Source organism: Gopherus evgoodei, chromosome 4, assembly GCF_007399415.2.
Source record: "Gopherus evgoodei ecotype Sinaloan lineage chromosome 4, rGopEvg1_v1.p, whole genome shotgun sequence".
NCBI lineage: Eukaryota > Metazoa > Chordata > Testudines > Testudinidae > Gopherus > Gopherus evgoodei.
The window spans coordinates 79,757,428-79,773,290 of NC_044325.1; the positions used below are offsets into that span (position 1 = coordinate 79,757,428).

Below are 15,863 nucleotides of genomic sequence, written 5' to 3' on the forward strand. Positions count from 1 at the left end.
CACACACCAGGTGAATATATAGAAACAATAGGACAAAGCTGAAAAAGGGGGAAACAACATCAGGAGACTTTTTAGCAATAATTCATTTAGACTCTGGAAGGAGTGCACCGAGGCAAACAGAATCCCCATTGCTGAAATTATTCAAACATATGCTTGACAATGTGCTGCATTGGCAGTGGAAGGACTGGTCTTTTTCCATTTCTAGAATGTTTGATTCAGTAAGCAGCATATACGTACGCAGTATGCATCTTATCACTGAGTGTTTCAATTTACTATGAAGCCAGCAGTAGCAAGTGCATCTCATAGTAAATTACTCATGTACTTCTTAGTAAGTTACTTATGTACTTCTCATATGTTTCCAGAAATACCTTAAGACGGAACAGATTTCAGATGAGAACACTGTGCGTTGTTTTACATATTTGCAATGCAGTGTTCATTCTTTTGGTTATACAGTTTATGGCTTACTGCAGGGGTCGGCAGCCTTTCAGAAGTGGTGTGCCAAGTCTTCATTTATTCACTCTAATTTAAGGTTTTGTGTGCCAGTAATACATTTTAAACGTTTCTAGAAGCTCTATTTCTGTAAGTCTATAATATATAACTAAACTATTGTTGTATGTAAAGTAAATAAGGTTTTTAAAATGTTTAAGATGCTTCATTTAAAATTAAATTAAAATGCAGAGACCCCTGGAGCGGTGGCAAGGACCCGGGCAGTGAGAGTTACACTGAAAATCAGCTCGCGTGCCGCCTTCAGCACGCATGCAATAGGTTGCCTACTCCTGGCTTACTGTATTTCGTAAGATGGTATACTACTAAACAGCAATTAAATCATGTCCCACACTAATTATGTTCTTAACTAAATCTCACAATAAACTTGTCTTATCGAAAAGCTAGGATTGAAATTAAAATCCTACCACTAAAAATGGTGATTTCTTTCAAGTTGTGCAAACACTTTGTGTGCAGGCCTGACACAGACAGGGACAACCCAAAATACATGCGTACACATATAGGTATCTGTGTGCAAACTCAAATTTGTCTGTGCACTCTCAGTATGTGTACACTTAAGACACTTTTGAAGTCTTGGCCCTCCCTTTCCAATGGCCTATATATATTTTCCTTTTTAATCCATCTGAGGCTACCACCACACCATGGTATACGGGTGCAATTTCCAGCCTGCATACATACTCAATGAGAGCTAGCATGAGTTATAAACAGCGTAGCCATAGAAGCATGGGCAGCAGTAGCACAGCTTAGACATGCTGAGTACAAACCCATGTGTACCCACTCAGCATGGATGCTGCCTGTACTTGTGAGGCGACAGTCTATTTATAATCATGCTAGTTCTCCCCAAGCTAGCATGAATGTGTGTACATGAGCTGGAAATCACACCCCCAGCTTGTACTGTAGATGTAGCCTAAACGTGTAATGAATAAAAATTCCCAAATCATTCTCAGCATCCTGGAACTGTCTTTCTTCTCCCCTGTAAAAGGCAGACAAACAAGTCTGCTTCTCCATTTTTGCATTCTTAGATTTTGGTTTAAATCCAAGTTTTAAACCAGAAAACTCATCAATATCAAGGCTGAATACACTGGTAAGTTTATTTAAAAAACATTTCAACAACACAAAGACATTTACACCATGTGTCAATTTCATACTTCTAATTCTTCTGCATTGGCCAGTGATGCATAAGATAACCTAGATGGTCTCTCCCATCTCTAATGGGAGCAGCATGACATGAAGACACCAAAAAAAAACCCAAAAAAAAACGGGGGGGGGGAACAGTACAAATGTATGGAAGACACCTCGAAACTTGAATTCTGGCATTAATGAAGTTAATATACCTGTTAAACATTCAGCTTCCCCTTTGATTATAAGTCTTACAGGTTCCCTAAAGGACCTCACCAGTTTTACATTCCTGCTCTGTTAACACATGCTCACATTAGCAAAGCCATAATGCTTGCATAGTTTTCATAAGCAGTGGGGGCAGAGGTCCCCGCTCCCCCAAAGAACCATATAAGTCTTCTAAAATGCTCTACAACCCTGTGTTATAACATGAACAGAAAATAAAAGTCCTGGTTAGGGAAACCATGCTAACAGCAGCAATTAATACTTGCTGAAGTACACTTTCAAATGTGGTGGTGATGATGATGAGATCAAGAAGGTGCACATAAAAGGAACTGCGAGACTGAAAAACTCTTGTAGAAGCACAGGTAGTTTCAGACAGAGCCACTGTTCATGAGACTCTTGGGTCACATTAAATAGAGTAAGTTTAAAAGGTGTCTTTTCTTTTTGCTTCTATTTCAAAATAGAATTGGTTTTTGTTCAGGTTTCAGTCCAACAAGGTTCTAGGGATTCAGGTAAGCACCCAACCCCACTAAAATCATTTTAAAAAGACAGAGGAAGATTTTTATAAGCCACAGAAAAGGCTGCAGTACAGTTCCATCCTGCTGGGAAAACTGCAAGGGAAAACATTTTGAATTGACACACCATTTGGGAAACGATTTCTTTAACGGATTTTAGGGATGGTAGCCCAGAATGAAGAGCCCCTTCCAAGTCAGCTTCAAGAAAGAGGATTTTAGAATGGAGGTAAACGAGAAGCCTAACACTTGAGCAGCAACACCACCTACTAAAATATATTTATAAAGACCAAACAAAGGTTTTTTGTTTTGCGCACCAAATAATGAAATGTGTAAATGTGTAAATGCATCAGGAAATATTACTCTGGCGGCATAGTCTTGGAAATCACCTCTGTTGTGTTGCATTCACATCGATCAATGGCCAACATATTTCTTGGTATATATTTAAAGTGTTCAATTCCAGATGCTAAATCAGAGAAGAGATTTGTCCCCCTACATTTTTCGGAACTCAGGAAACCCTTGGGGAAAGGTACTTAACATTAAAATCAAACACATTTCTCATCATGTGAAGCTTTCATTTAAATACTGAGTAAAATCATCCAAAAGTGTCCCTTGGTGATGGTTTCACAGAAAAGGGACTGCCAAATACATTCAGAAATGGTCTTCAGGATAGCTTGGGAGCAGCACATGCACCATTAGCAAGTACATAAAAAGACATTTGAAATATTCAATGAGAGGAAGGATCACTCAATTTCACTTGGCTCCACAAGGTTGTACTTTGGATCTTAGAATAGCCATTAATGGCAACAAAGCATCACATCTCCAGACATAATTTTAAAAGAACATCTTTTTCATCCCCCATCTCACTGGATTTTTTTTTTAAAACAACTAGAAATCTAGAAACACTTACTGCAGGTCCTGCATAAACAAAGAAATGATCATCTAGTGTAGTAAGAATGCATTATGGAGCATTTCTAAAAAGTAAATGCCATTTAAAATCTGTTATTCAAGCCTGGAAATACTGAATTAAAAAAAACTATAATAGACAATATTCCCTACCAGAACCTATAGTTTTAAAAGAAAGATTTCACAATACTTGTCTGAAGAACTTAAATGGGCATATAAGGGGGCTAAGAGTAACACACCAGTTGTAGCTGTTCAATGACATGGAGAGACATGGATTCAACCCTCATTACCTAGAAAACGAGGGGTTAGGTTGCTGTGAAGGCAGCGTGTGCTCTGTACTGAACAGTAGCACCTCTAGTAACATAAGTAGCCCTGAATTAGCTCTGAAGGGAGAACTATCCTCTCTCCCAGAGGAGATGAGCCTCAATGGTTAGTCCTTGCTAGCAGAGAGGAGTGTAAACAGAGGGAAATGGGATGATTCTTGGGAAAGAATACAGTGGTCTTGAGCTCCAGTAGATAGCCTTACAGTCAGAGTGCACTCTGTGTCATTTTTTGGCCATTTTTCAGCAGCTGCTTACCACTGCATACAGAAGAGGTGATGTTGTACACAAAAGGAAAAAATTGCAGACAGCGGATCAACTTCAGGCTGCTCTCACACTCCTGACACTTTGTAGTTAAATCCAGCGCATGCCTGAAGGCTTGCAAGGCTCTGCTGATATTCTTCAGAGCCAGATAGGCATTTCCTAGGCTCAAGAAAGTCAGGGGCTGCAAAGAGAAAATCGACTTTGTATCAGCACCACAAATGTGTTCAGAGTTCAAAACTGAAGGTAGCTATTGCAATAGACCAAGTCTCATGCCCTCCACACTCCCAAATCAGCTAGAAGGGTTCTAGGCATGAGGGATTGCTTATTCCTAGGATGCAGAATAATCAACTTAAATTATTGGGTTTAAAACCAATAATTAGTTGGACATACTGGCTGTGTTTAGGATGTCAGGTTTTTTAAATGATACATAAACCTGTGATATACCCACAAGTGTAACAAGCCACTTACTTACAGCCTATCTTAAACGTAGCACATTCTACATATGGCAGCAAAGAATGTGAAGGGAAACGTTTTAGGGGAGTTTTCAGTAAGGAGCCAAGAAGTCTAAAGCAAAAGGTACCACGTAATATGAGATCTAATATGAGATGGAAGTGCCGATTAGTCTTTTGCCAATCCAAGCTTATTGCTCTCCAGAAAATAATTAAATTACTCAGAGCTCCAATTTCACACTAACTTGGCCGAAAGACACAAATCCCCATTGTTCAATTCTTTGCAGTAGTAAGCCAACACTCTTACTCATAACTTTGACTAGCCAAGAGTAATCTCTTGCAGCAGAGACAAAAGACATTGTAATAATTCTTCAAAATTAACTTTGACATGCATTTTTAGATATCATCCAGTGATTTAAGTCCTGGCACACAACGAAGCATTACACTTTGTTTTCAAAAGCATGTTTATGGTTTATGTAGAGAAATTAAGTGCTGCATTTAACCCTGTGACCAGAATAATGACCATGCTGATGCAACAGAGCAGCCAACTTCCTCCACTAAATGATACTTTTTGTCATGGAACTTTTAAGACTTGTCATGGCTTTCAAAAATTTTGCTTGTAGTATTAGAAACATGCTTCAGAAGAGTGTGTGCTTTTAACCATCTGATGATGCAATTAAGTCACAAGATATTAACTCATGTCCACAAATTCAAATGTGAGTTCAGTCTGATGCTCCAGCCAACCGTAGTCAAGCCAGTTTAATTGATTCTTCTTCTTATGACCTCCAATCATGTTTGCTATCTTCATTTGGTGATACTACTTCTTGGGTGCCTTTGGTAATTCATTGCACCCCATTCATTCATACAAGCCCCAAATCATCCTGCCTTATTGTTAATCATACCTTCTTGTTCACATTATCTTTCCCTTACACACCAGAGAATCCCCTTTAAATGCTAACTCTAATCTATCCACAGTCTGGTTAGCATGTTAACATCAGGTAAGTTAACTGACATCACTATAGCATGACACACTCAAGTTTGATTACAATACTCTCGAGTCTTACTGTAGAGTTTTGCCAAAAGTAATGGAAGAACCTTTGGAAGAACCATTGGAAGAAACTCCTGCTAGTGCAACCTGTTTCTAAATACCATGGGTATTGTCATACCCTCCCTCCCTCCAATTTCCTAATTCAAACATTTCATCATTCAACCCTTGCTTTCTTATGATCCTCCTTTTTCATATACTTATCTGCAATCTAAACTGGTTAGATTCCTTTTCAAACTGTTGCAAAATTGCTGCTAGCTCTTGTATTAAAAATATCCCAGTGCTACACAGCTGATTATATTTTTCCCTCCCCACTTATTTTAAAGTGAATTTAGTGCTGGAGGGGCTGACAACCTTGGAGACTCAAGTCCTTTGTCCAAATAAGAGGGACAGCATAGGGAGAAGCAACCAAATCTAACTGTGCAACCATCAGCTTCCCATATTACTGCTGAAGTGCCTCAACTCTAGGCCCCAAATATGATGGGGGAAGGAGGAGTTGTGATTTGGACTCGTCTCCTGGGAACTGGAGTGAGACAAACTCATTTCACTTAGGGTTGTTTTCCCTTTTGTTTTTGTTTAAGACTTACACAACTTTTTCTGGCCAATCCAATGGTTATATACATCTCTTATTACAAGAAGGAAAGTCGTAAATATGGTCTAATTATATTTAAAGAGAACTGAATATCAATGTTCTCTCTGAGAAAGTTTTCTTCAAATCATTTGCAGGCTACAAAGTACTTACTCTAAAAAATGTAGAAATATACCATAACTTTATACCAGGCATATTTATAGTTAATGAGAAATAAAAAGTTAATCAAAATATTTGCAAAGATGCAACAACTTTTGCAATAGTCTATTCCCACAAGATATCACAAGCAGCATTAAAAAAAATGAAAAAAGAATGGAATGTAAAATGCATGAGATTAATCAAGAAAACAAAGGAATCATCCAGGCAGCAGAGACGAGTGTGTGTTATGAAGGGATATCTACATAGCCAAGAGACTATTCTTGCACATTACTACTTTTGGAACACCTTTTGATCAGCAGCATTTTCTTTGATAAGGCAACAGTCTTGTTCTGACAATTGGAACTCATTTTGAATTCTTTTAAAGAAGAGCTCATTGTTAAACTTGAAATGAAGAGAAGACATTATTTCCCAAATACTTACAACACTCCAAGAAAAAAAAAAAAGTTCCACAGCACTGGCTAGTGTTTCAGTAATCCAGTTGTGCACCGTCTTCCCACATTTCTGAAAGGCATGTTATTTATCTTTATATCTACCCACCCACTATGTGTGAGGCAGCAGATTCCAAATTAACTCTTCTGCACATCTAAGTGATGACTAATATTGAGGGCATGGCTATGGCAAGCTGGGGTGCAGTGCCATGCACTAACTGTCTGCACGGACCCTGCTGTTCACTAAAAGCTTTCTAGTGTGCGTTGATTTACTGTTTGAATGCGCAGTAGGGAACTTCTGGCGCAGAGTACCTGAGTCCATGCAGTTAATGTATGGCATGCCGGAGCGCTGTAGGTTTACACCCCAGCTTGTTGTGCAGTAAGTGTTTATGCAGACGTACATGTAGATTTCCAAATCTAATTGCGCAACAATCAGTTTCCAAAAGAACAGGGTACTTTTCATTCTCTTGCATCTTCCATCAGAAAACTTCGAAGCATTTACAAACATGAATTAGTTAATCCTCACAACAGCACTATGAAATAGAGAAGACGTATTAGCCCCATTTTACAGATGGGGAAATTGAGCCACAGTAGGTAAATTACTTGCGTAATATTACAGGATGAGTCAGTGGCAGGGCTAGGACAGTACTTTGCTCTCCTGACTCCCAGTCCTGTGCTTTAGCCACAAGACCATACTTATTCTCATGTACAACCAGTCTTAGTGAAACTGCTGGGTAGAAGCAACTTTTCAAGAATAGCTTACCTCCTATCAAACTTGACCAAAAAAACCAGCCATCTGGTTGGTATTCTGTTGTCCAGAAGCAACCTAACGTGCTGCCCATATTTAAAGCTATTTATTCTTCCAAACATTTATACTCTCAGCATCCAGTGTTATCTGGCACTTTAATTTCTTGATCATATCAAACATGAAGCAGCGACTTAAATGAACATGTTCCAAATGAGATGCCTGAAGAATTACATATATGAGGAGAATAAAACTTGGGATTGGTACTTAATGAAGCAATCTTCCAGGAAGTGTTTTGTTGTTTATTACTAAATTAATACAAAAGCAACCCTTACCTCAGAATTATTGATGGCTACAGCTTTTAGCAGGAGCCTGCTGGCATCCAGATGAAGACCATAATGAATCAAAAGGTTAGCCAGATTGACTAAAGGGATATCCTGATACCCATGTGGGGCTAAGTTCAATGCTTTTCGCAAGCACGTGACAGCAAAGGTGCTATTTCCAACCGCACGCCAGTAGAGTCCAGCCTCATTAAGCATAAGCCATAAAGGATCCTTTGGCTGAAAAAAATAAGTCATAACATTTCAGGAATATACAATCGCTTACCATAAACTCTCTCCAACATAAACAATTCAGTGTATTGCTTTATGAACTGGATACAATTTATTCTACCCTCTCCCTTGGCTGAAGGTAGTTAGCTTATCATTTGACCTTCACAGGTGCAGGATAGATGAACTAATGTTAATTTAGTAGTACCTGTTGCTCAGCAAGAGCATTCAGCTAGCAACCTTGATTCATGTGATTGCCCCAAACGATTTCCACAAAGTCCTTTAATGCTGCCTGGCCACAGGAATCAATGATTCTTAGCCCTTTACCATTCCAGAGTGTAGGACCCACATTGCCACATGTGACAACCATCAATTTGAGAAGTAGTCAGTTTCAAAAAGCCAATTTGATGTTTTAAAATCATATTTTCCTATTTTAAATAATTATTTAACCATTCACAATGTGCTTGGCAACTGTCTAAACATATAGCAAGATAGTCCCTGACCCCAAATGCTCACAACTTAAAAGCAGTAAACATGGTCGGGCAGAGGGATAAAATGGACAATCAGATTTCTAATTATTCTTAGCTGGCCCTTGACTTATAGTTACATAAACAGACTAATTCATTCTTTAGAGAAGGAACAATGAAACTATGTAGAGTTGTGTCAAATGCACAACAAAATATGTAAAACAAGTACTCTCTCTCTTTCAATTGTAGAAATCTTAAGTGTTTCTTATAACCACAGTGGGTAAAAGTTTTCAGAGAGAAGTAAATTTTGTAGATAATGGTATTTCTTCAGTATTTTTGAATCAACCGCCTTATACTAAAAAGTTTTATTTGCATTACAGGATATAATTGATATTTTAATATGCTGTCAAATCCCCTTTCCAATATTTCTTGGTTAATATGTAATTGTAGGATAAAACTAATGCTTCAATCCTGCAACAATTTACACATGTGTAATGTCACTTGTGTGAGTAAGGCTTATTGATGAGACCAGTCACTGAATAATGTCACACATGCATGCAGATCTGTCAGGGGTGCATTCTTAGGCCCTATACTGAAACACAAAAAAATAAATAGAGTGCTAAATGCAATGGTCTATATGCAGCGCTTGGAGTAATTGTTTTTAATCCTAGACATAACTGTAGTAATAGCTATTGTTGTCTACAACTTTTTTTTCCTAGAAAGACTTTTGTATTTCAGGTTTTTGTTTTGTTTTTCGGGGGGGGGGGGGGGAAAGGGGCTGATTTTTTGTATTTCTAGTTGTAAATTCTGCTTCCTCCTCCCAGCACTTTGTAGGAGAAGCAGTTATTTTCAGATTTATTACTGCTTTCTTAGCTGATTTTACTAACTGCAAAAGACACCCTAATTAAAATAAAATCATTTTCAATGAAATAGTTGCAGGGTTCTGTGCACAATTCCTTTACCCTCCCTTCACATCGTCAGGAACAAGCAACATGCTACCTGTCATTCTGACCAATATTGTCTCACTGTTTCCATGTAATCCCCACACTGGCCTGTCTGTATGCATCAAAGTATTATATACTTCATTTGTAAGCTCTTTGGGGGAATTGATTGTCTTTTTGATCTGTTTCTATAGCACCCAATACAAATGGGGTCCTGGTTCATAACTAAGACTTCTAGGTGCTACAGTAATAATTAATAAATGCTGTGCATGAGTTAGCAATGGCACTGCTTATAAGGGTACTGCCAAGGCTTTCATCCCATTTTTTCAACATAATGCTGTCATTAATTTAAACATTCAAACCTGTTTGCAGACACATTTTGTCTTTCCCTAGGAAGACCATGACGCTTACTGCTGAACTTCTGCTCTGAAAATGCCTCCTGCCCTCTGCAATTTGTGCACACAAGCATGACAAGAACATGCTTATGACATGCTCTAACTGGTTAAGAAGTTGTTTATTGGAGAAACTTTTTCAGCACTAAAGCTATGAAATAACTGAGTATTACCAAGAAAAAACCCTATGCATTCAGATGGCCACTTAAGAAAACTCAGAAGGTAAGACATTAGGCCTGCAAAGGGTTGTTATGTGCACAAGAATATGAATACCACTCAGATGCGTTCTCCTTCTTATGGGCAATGAAAAGATGCACAAAACACTCCACGTATTGTATTTAGGCTTTGACAATGTGATGTACACACAGAAAGGCAGCATGTCAACAGAGTTAATTTGACAGCTAGATCTAATATGATTTCTCCAAGTTTTCCACCATCCTGACATTTACTACTATTATTTGTATTGTGGTAGCACTCAAAGGCCCTACTCATGATCAGGGTCCCATTGTGCTAAGTGCTGTGCAAACACTTACAATCCTCTCTGCCCTGAAGAGCTACTGATCTAAACAAGACAAGCCAGACAAAGCAATACAAGGTCTATTGGTTGGCCAACATCATGTTAGTTCCATGGTTATTATTTGTTTGATTCAGGAAATGGCATTGTATTCCCTCGCACGATATCTTGCAAATTTTTACAGGAATGAAATTCACTCGCTCCACCACTGTTCTTACGTAGAAAGGAAGCTATAATAGGGTCACTGAGTAAGCTGAGTGAAAGGGATGCTTCTCTGAACATTTGTGGTTCTTTGTGGAACCTAGATCGAAAGAAGTTACAAATTTCAGCTCTGCTATACTCCCCAGGCAAGGCAAATTGTAAATAGTGTGCCACTGAACAACATGAATCTAGTTATCACACTCATAGATAAACAAGAATTCTCAAATTTACTTCACACTACAATTCTTGACTTACCTTCTTTATAGCATGATAGATGAATGCCCCTATTTGCTCCTCTGTAATAGATTGATTGTTGATACGCGAATGCAAGATCTGAACAACATGAAAAAGCATTTAACAAAAAAATAGGATGTTTTTTACAGGATATAGCTATCTGGGTTGCTCAAGTCTCATGACCCTAAAATTTCCTAAGCCCCTTCTTTGCACTGTAGCTGAAAAGGGACCCCTACAGATGCACTGATGGTGGTCTGGAGGAGGGGAGAGACTAAAGATCCATTAAAGCAACCAAGGGACAGTAAGCAGTAAGGAAAGACAGCTATAAGCAGGTGTCTCTCCTGTGCCAACAAGGTGATAAAGCCAATGAACAGTTTTCATGTGGTCTTCAGAGTTTTTAGTTAATCTAGAAAGTACTGTTTTCTTCTATCATTTTTTGTCTCATACACTTTTGATAGGTGTTTAAAGAGGCCATGTCATAGGACCTCATGTCAGAGATTAAGAACTTACACTTGCCAGCAAGGGGAAGCCTATGGAAGTACTGAGTACCTTGCAGAATCAGGCCCATCTTTTTGTTGCCAGAATCTGTCAAATCTTGAAGACCTTAGCTCTAAGGCCATAGAAGGCAGACAGTCAGAATGAAAAGGTTACCTATGAAAACAGTGCCTCTTACTTGTCTTGCATGATCATCTGGCATTTTAAATTTCAGCTCCAGATGACCATCTAGTTCTTTGACCAACGTGTACAGAGTTTCATTGTTACGGACATTAGTAATAGATGAACAATCTGGCAGCTGGGCCTCTCCATGCACATGGGCCTCTCCGGGGCTACTCAGGATCGAATGGACTCTGGCAGTGAAAAGAACGGAGAAAACATGAGTTCATGTTTCAAATGGTGGTATGTAAACACACAAATAGCTGAGTGGCACATGGTTGGTCCTGTCCATATTACATTATAACAATCTTAAATCCAGGTAAGGGGATAGTAATTTTGGAACTGGTTTCCTGACTTGGTTATAGCTGTAATGTGGACAGAACATAAGATGGCTGTGACTCCTCTTGTGGAGTGGGAAGAGGGAGAGCCTCCAGAAGAACACAAATGCTGCCTGTTATTATTAGACAGATTGACATGCCATCTTCTCTAACCAGAGGGAGACCCAGCCACCTTAAAAGAATAATACACTAATTGGTCAGTGACCCCAGATTCTCATAATATGGCCACATCACTATAACCAGCTTAAACAATATAATGGGAAATTCCCTTTATGATTAATCAACACTTGCCTGAATTCTCTGTTTTCTGGAGGCAGAAAATAGGTTGGCAGTTCCTCTGGGTTCGGGATTGTTGGAAAGGATTTTACACAGTCTGATCTTTTAGGCCAAAGAATATGCTGTTTATCCTAATTGCAAAGAAGATTTTTTTTCTTAGACTGTTGAGAAATAATTCATCAATCTTAACCTTCACATTAACTAGCTGATAAGAATGCCTCAGGAATTCAATAGGATGACAAAAAAGAAAAAAAACACTTTCCTTAAGAAAATAGTTTCCTGCCTTTTCTGGAAATTGTCCCAATTTATCAAGCCAACATTTCGGTTGCACCAGCACAGTGCTTTCTATTTTTAGTGAATTGTGCTGCTCTACCATGAACTGAGGTTTGGGCTCTAAATCCCAATTTTGAAGTCATGAGAGCAACCCAAATTCACATTGTGTGGTAGAGTTCACACAAATGAATGAGAGACAGGCAGAAGAAGTAGTCCATTAGTGCTCAGCAGAGCAGCTTACGAGAGACAATGAAGAAGAAATCAGGAGTACCAGGCACCTAAGTCCTGCTACATATGAGTGGTTGGACACTACTACTTTAGAATACATTTTTACTAAAGAAGAACACAATCTTTCATGATAGCCCTGTATAAAAGAGCGAGCTCATACGCTTTGCTCACCCTGTAGGTATCTGATTCCAGGCCCCACAGTGAAACAATAGAACGGGCAACAGGAGAAGACTGCAAAGAGTGGCTGAGATCGCTGTGGTTTGCATGGAGATCCAAATTCACGGATGTCATACTGGATCTTGATGAGTCTTCTCCAAACTGTCAAAGAAGAAAATGACAGGGACATTATCACTATTTTTAGACAGTATTTCCTTTTAAGGTAGTGAACACTGAATTTTGTAAGTTTGATTTGCTTTTCATCACATATGCAGGTTGTTTACTTCTTGCAATTCCCTCAGCTTTGGCAGCAAAACTACACTGGTCAATTTATGAGTCATTTCTGGTCCTCTTGCACTAGCACAATAGTAGGGTTTCAAATATGTAAAGAGAAAATGCAGCTCAAACCAAAATACTATTTTATTGTTTTTTAAAGAAATATTGTGAAACCCTTTCTATTAATACCAGGCTTTGCAAAACTTTTTACAAATATGATATCTACTTTTGCAGATTGTTTCAACCTTTCTTCTGGCACTATCAAACTCAAAGCACAAAAGCTGATATTTTAAGCTACTAGAACAGCAGCAGCACCTTTATTAGTACTGAGAGTCATTGTTAGATGGGCAGAACTCACATTACCACTCACACTCTTAGCAACATAAAATATTAGGAAGTATATAATGCCGATTCCCTCCTCTTTAAATCTCATTATGTTACAAAAAGTTTTTTGAAGGATAATCATCAAGGTGAACCGACTGAAAATGTCTAGAAAGAGGGAAGTATCGCTATCCATCTTAAATAATTTTTAAAAGCATATATAAAGTAAAAACCAACAATTATTTATATAGACTGGGGTAGGCAACCTATGGCACGTGCCGAAGGCGGCACATGAGCTGATTTTCAATGGCACTCACACTGACAGGGTCCTGGTGGCTCTGCATTTTAATTTAATTTTAAATGAAGCTTCTTAAACATTTTAAAAACCTTATTTACTTTACATACAACAATGGTTTAGTTATATATTATAGACTTATAGAAAGAGACCTTCTAAAAATGCTGAAATGTATTACTGGCACGTGAAACCTTAAATTAGAGTGAATAAATGAAGACTCGGCACAGCACTTCAGAAAGGTTGCCGACCCCTGATATAGGCACTTTTTCAGCTGTCATAGTGGGGTACCTTATTCTATGGGACGTACTATATGTGGATCCAAAGGGAAAATTGATTCCTTAAAGCCATTTGTCTCTCTAGTGTACGTTTGCTGTGTCCTTCAAGGAAACTAGATTTGGAAATGGATGCTTCACATCTCTAGAGGCATACTCCTAGCTACATGACATTTAGCACATTCATGTAAGACAACTACACTCCTCCTCAAATCATCTGACGCCTGTACCTAGTAGAAAAAGGGCATTCTATACAGAGGAAACAAGATCGGGATGGAAACCCCAGGGCAATGTTGGGGTTTCACAAAACAATCTAGAACATTTTCCTCCCAAAAAGATAGTTGAGAAGAGCCCTCGTTTTGCCCCCTCCCTACATAACAAAACAAAAATCTTTAAACAACAGGCATTGGGCTGTCAAAATCCAGAGTTATTTCCATTTCTCCCATTATTAGCAAAAGGGTCACAGGAAAATTACACTAACAAAATGTGCCTTTTACTCTTAGCAGGACTATACAGTTCCTACAGTTATATTTTGATCTATTAAAAAAAAAGTACTGTTGGGGTAGCAATTATGGACATTTTACGTCAGTCTCAAGGACCTGTGTTGCTTGAGTGGCTAGTAGTGGTGCCAATTCATAGTAGACAAACCTGAACATATTCCACATTTTCAAAAATGTCCCCACGGTGATAGCGAACAGGCTGGTCCCACTGGCAGTGCAAGCCGTGCTGTTGGTTGCCAAGCCGACATATCTGATGGTTCCCTATGGAGCACAAACATTAACAAAAGTTCATTGCTGTAAAAGAGCAGAGGGTTTCTCAGCTGACCAAAAACATTATCAGAGTCTAGTTTCAAGCTATCTTGTTGATTGGTATTAAAGGAGAACTCCATCTTTGAAAGAAGATAGCGAAACTAATATTTGTGTAAAGGACTATATGACATTTAACTACACTTCCTGCAATACAGTTTGCATGGAGCTTGGGATTTGAAATACCCAATTCTGCATTTCCTACTCATTTTCCTATACTCCTTTTGCACTTCATTTAGCTTTTTTGGCAGTGAGTCTTTTCCAAATAGACAGACACAAGAGGGCTGCTGAGAAAACTGAAGGGTTGCTCAGATACTGGAGATGTAGGATAGATTTAATCCTTTAACTACGAATGCCACAGAAGAAAGAACATTACATTCCAAATGTCTGTTCTTGTAGTGCACTGAGTGTCCTGGATCTACTCAGAATTCACTCAAGTCTAGAACCTATAGCTTAGGGCTTGTCTACCCAGCAAGTTAGTGCCAGGTATGGACACAGAGTACATTGCTTGCTATGAACACCCTAAGACAAGTGCACTAAAGGTTCTGTAGTTGAAATCGGAGGACATCAAAATGCACTGCAGAACTTTTAGTAAACTGTAATGAAGTCCACATGGCTAGTTAGCATGTGGCAAGCTAGTGCACTGCAGATTTGCACCCAGCACTAACTTGCAATGTAGATAAGTCCTTAGAATAACTTGTCTAACAAAATTCAAATACAGTTTAGTATTAAGTAGAGGGGATGATTTTTTGTCAGATGTTTTCCTGCACAATTACCCAGCCTCCATTATTCAAAGGCCTCAAAATCTTCACCATTTCCATTTCTAGCTATGATGAACTACAGTCCCTTGTTAAGCCAATCAATATGAGCTGTACTAGCTCAGGGCCACCCAAGAACAACAGAACATGCTCCCTCTTCCTGAAACTAAGCATGCTGTTTTATACATTTTTGCCTTTGCCAGACAAGGACCCATGGACTGATCTGAGAACATTTCACACACAACTTTTTCAAAATCAAAATGAAATGGCCACTTAAGAGCATCATAACCAAATATGCGAGTGAACTGTTTCACTACATTAAGCTGTGACTGAAAGTGACTAACTCTTACTTGTTACACTCAGTGCTCATTACAAAATCTGTACCTAGTTGTGCCTCTTTTGCCATCTGCGTCTCATGGATGATGTTCCTCAGGATTTGCTCCTCTTGAATCAGCTTGTGCTTCTCTAAGATCTCCTGTTGCCTCAGGTAATGGTCATGCTGTTTTTGATACTCCTTCAACTCATTTAACGTTCGCTGAAGTGATCTTAAAATTTGACACCAGGAAAGTTTATGTTGATTGTTTTAAACATTAGCCATCGTTGTCGTTTCACATTCATATGAAACTTTTGGTTGCTTAAAATAATTTGTATTAT

The 15,863-nt window shown here is 38.6% G+C and overlaps 1 protein-coding gene across 1 annotated transcript in view; it reads right to left on the bottom strand.

Annotated features, from left to right (window-relative positions):
• The window catches only part of TTC17 (tetratricopeptide repeat domain 17), a 105,522-nt gene that overhangs the window by 65,059 nt on the left and 24,600 nt on the right, over positions 1-15,863 (bottom strand). Inside the window, 8 exon segments of the mRNA XM_030560002.1 lie at positions 3,839-4,025; positions 7,595-7,819; positions 10,578-10,655; positions 11,230-11,404; positions 11,840-11,955; positions 12,497-12,643; positions 14,294-14,406; positions 15,594-15,754. Of these exon segments, the coding sequence (XP_030415862.1) occupies positions 3,839-4,025; positions 7,595-7,819; positions 10,578-10,655; positions 11,230-11,404; positions 11,840-11,955; positions 12,497-12,643; positions 14,294-14,406; positions 15,594-15,754 (1,202 nt within the window).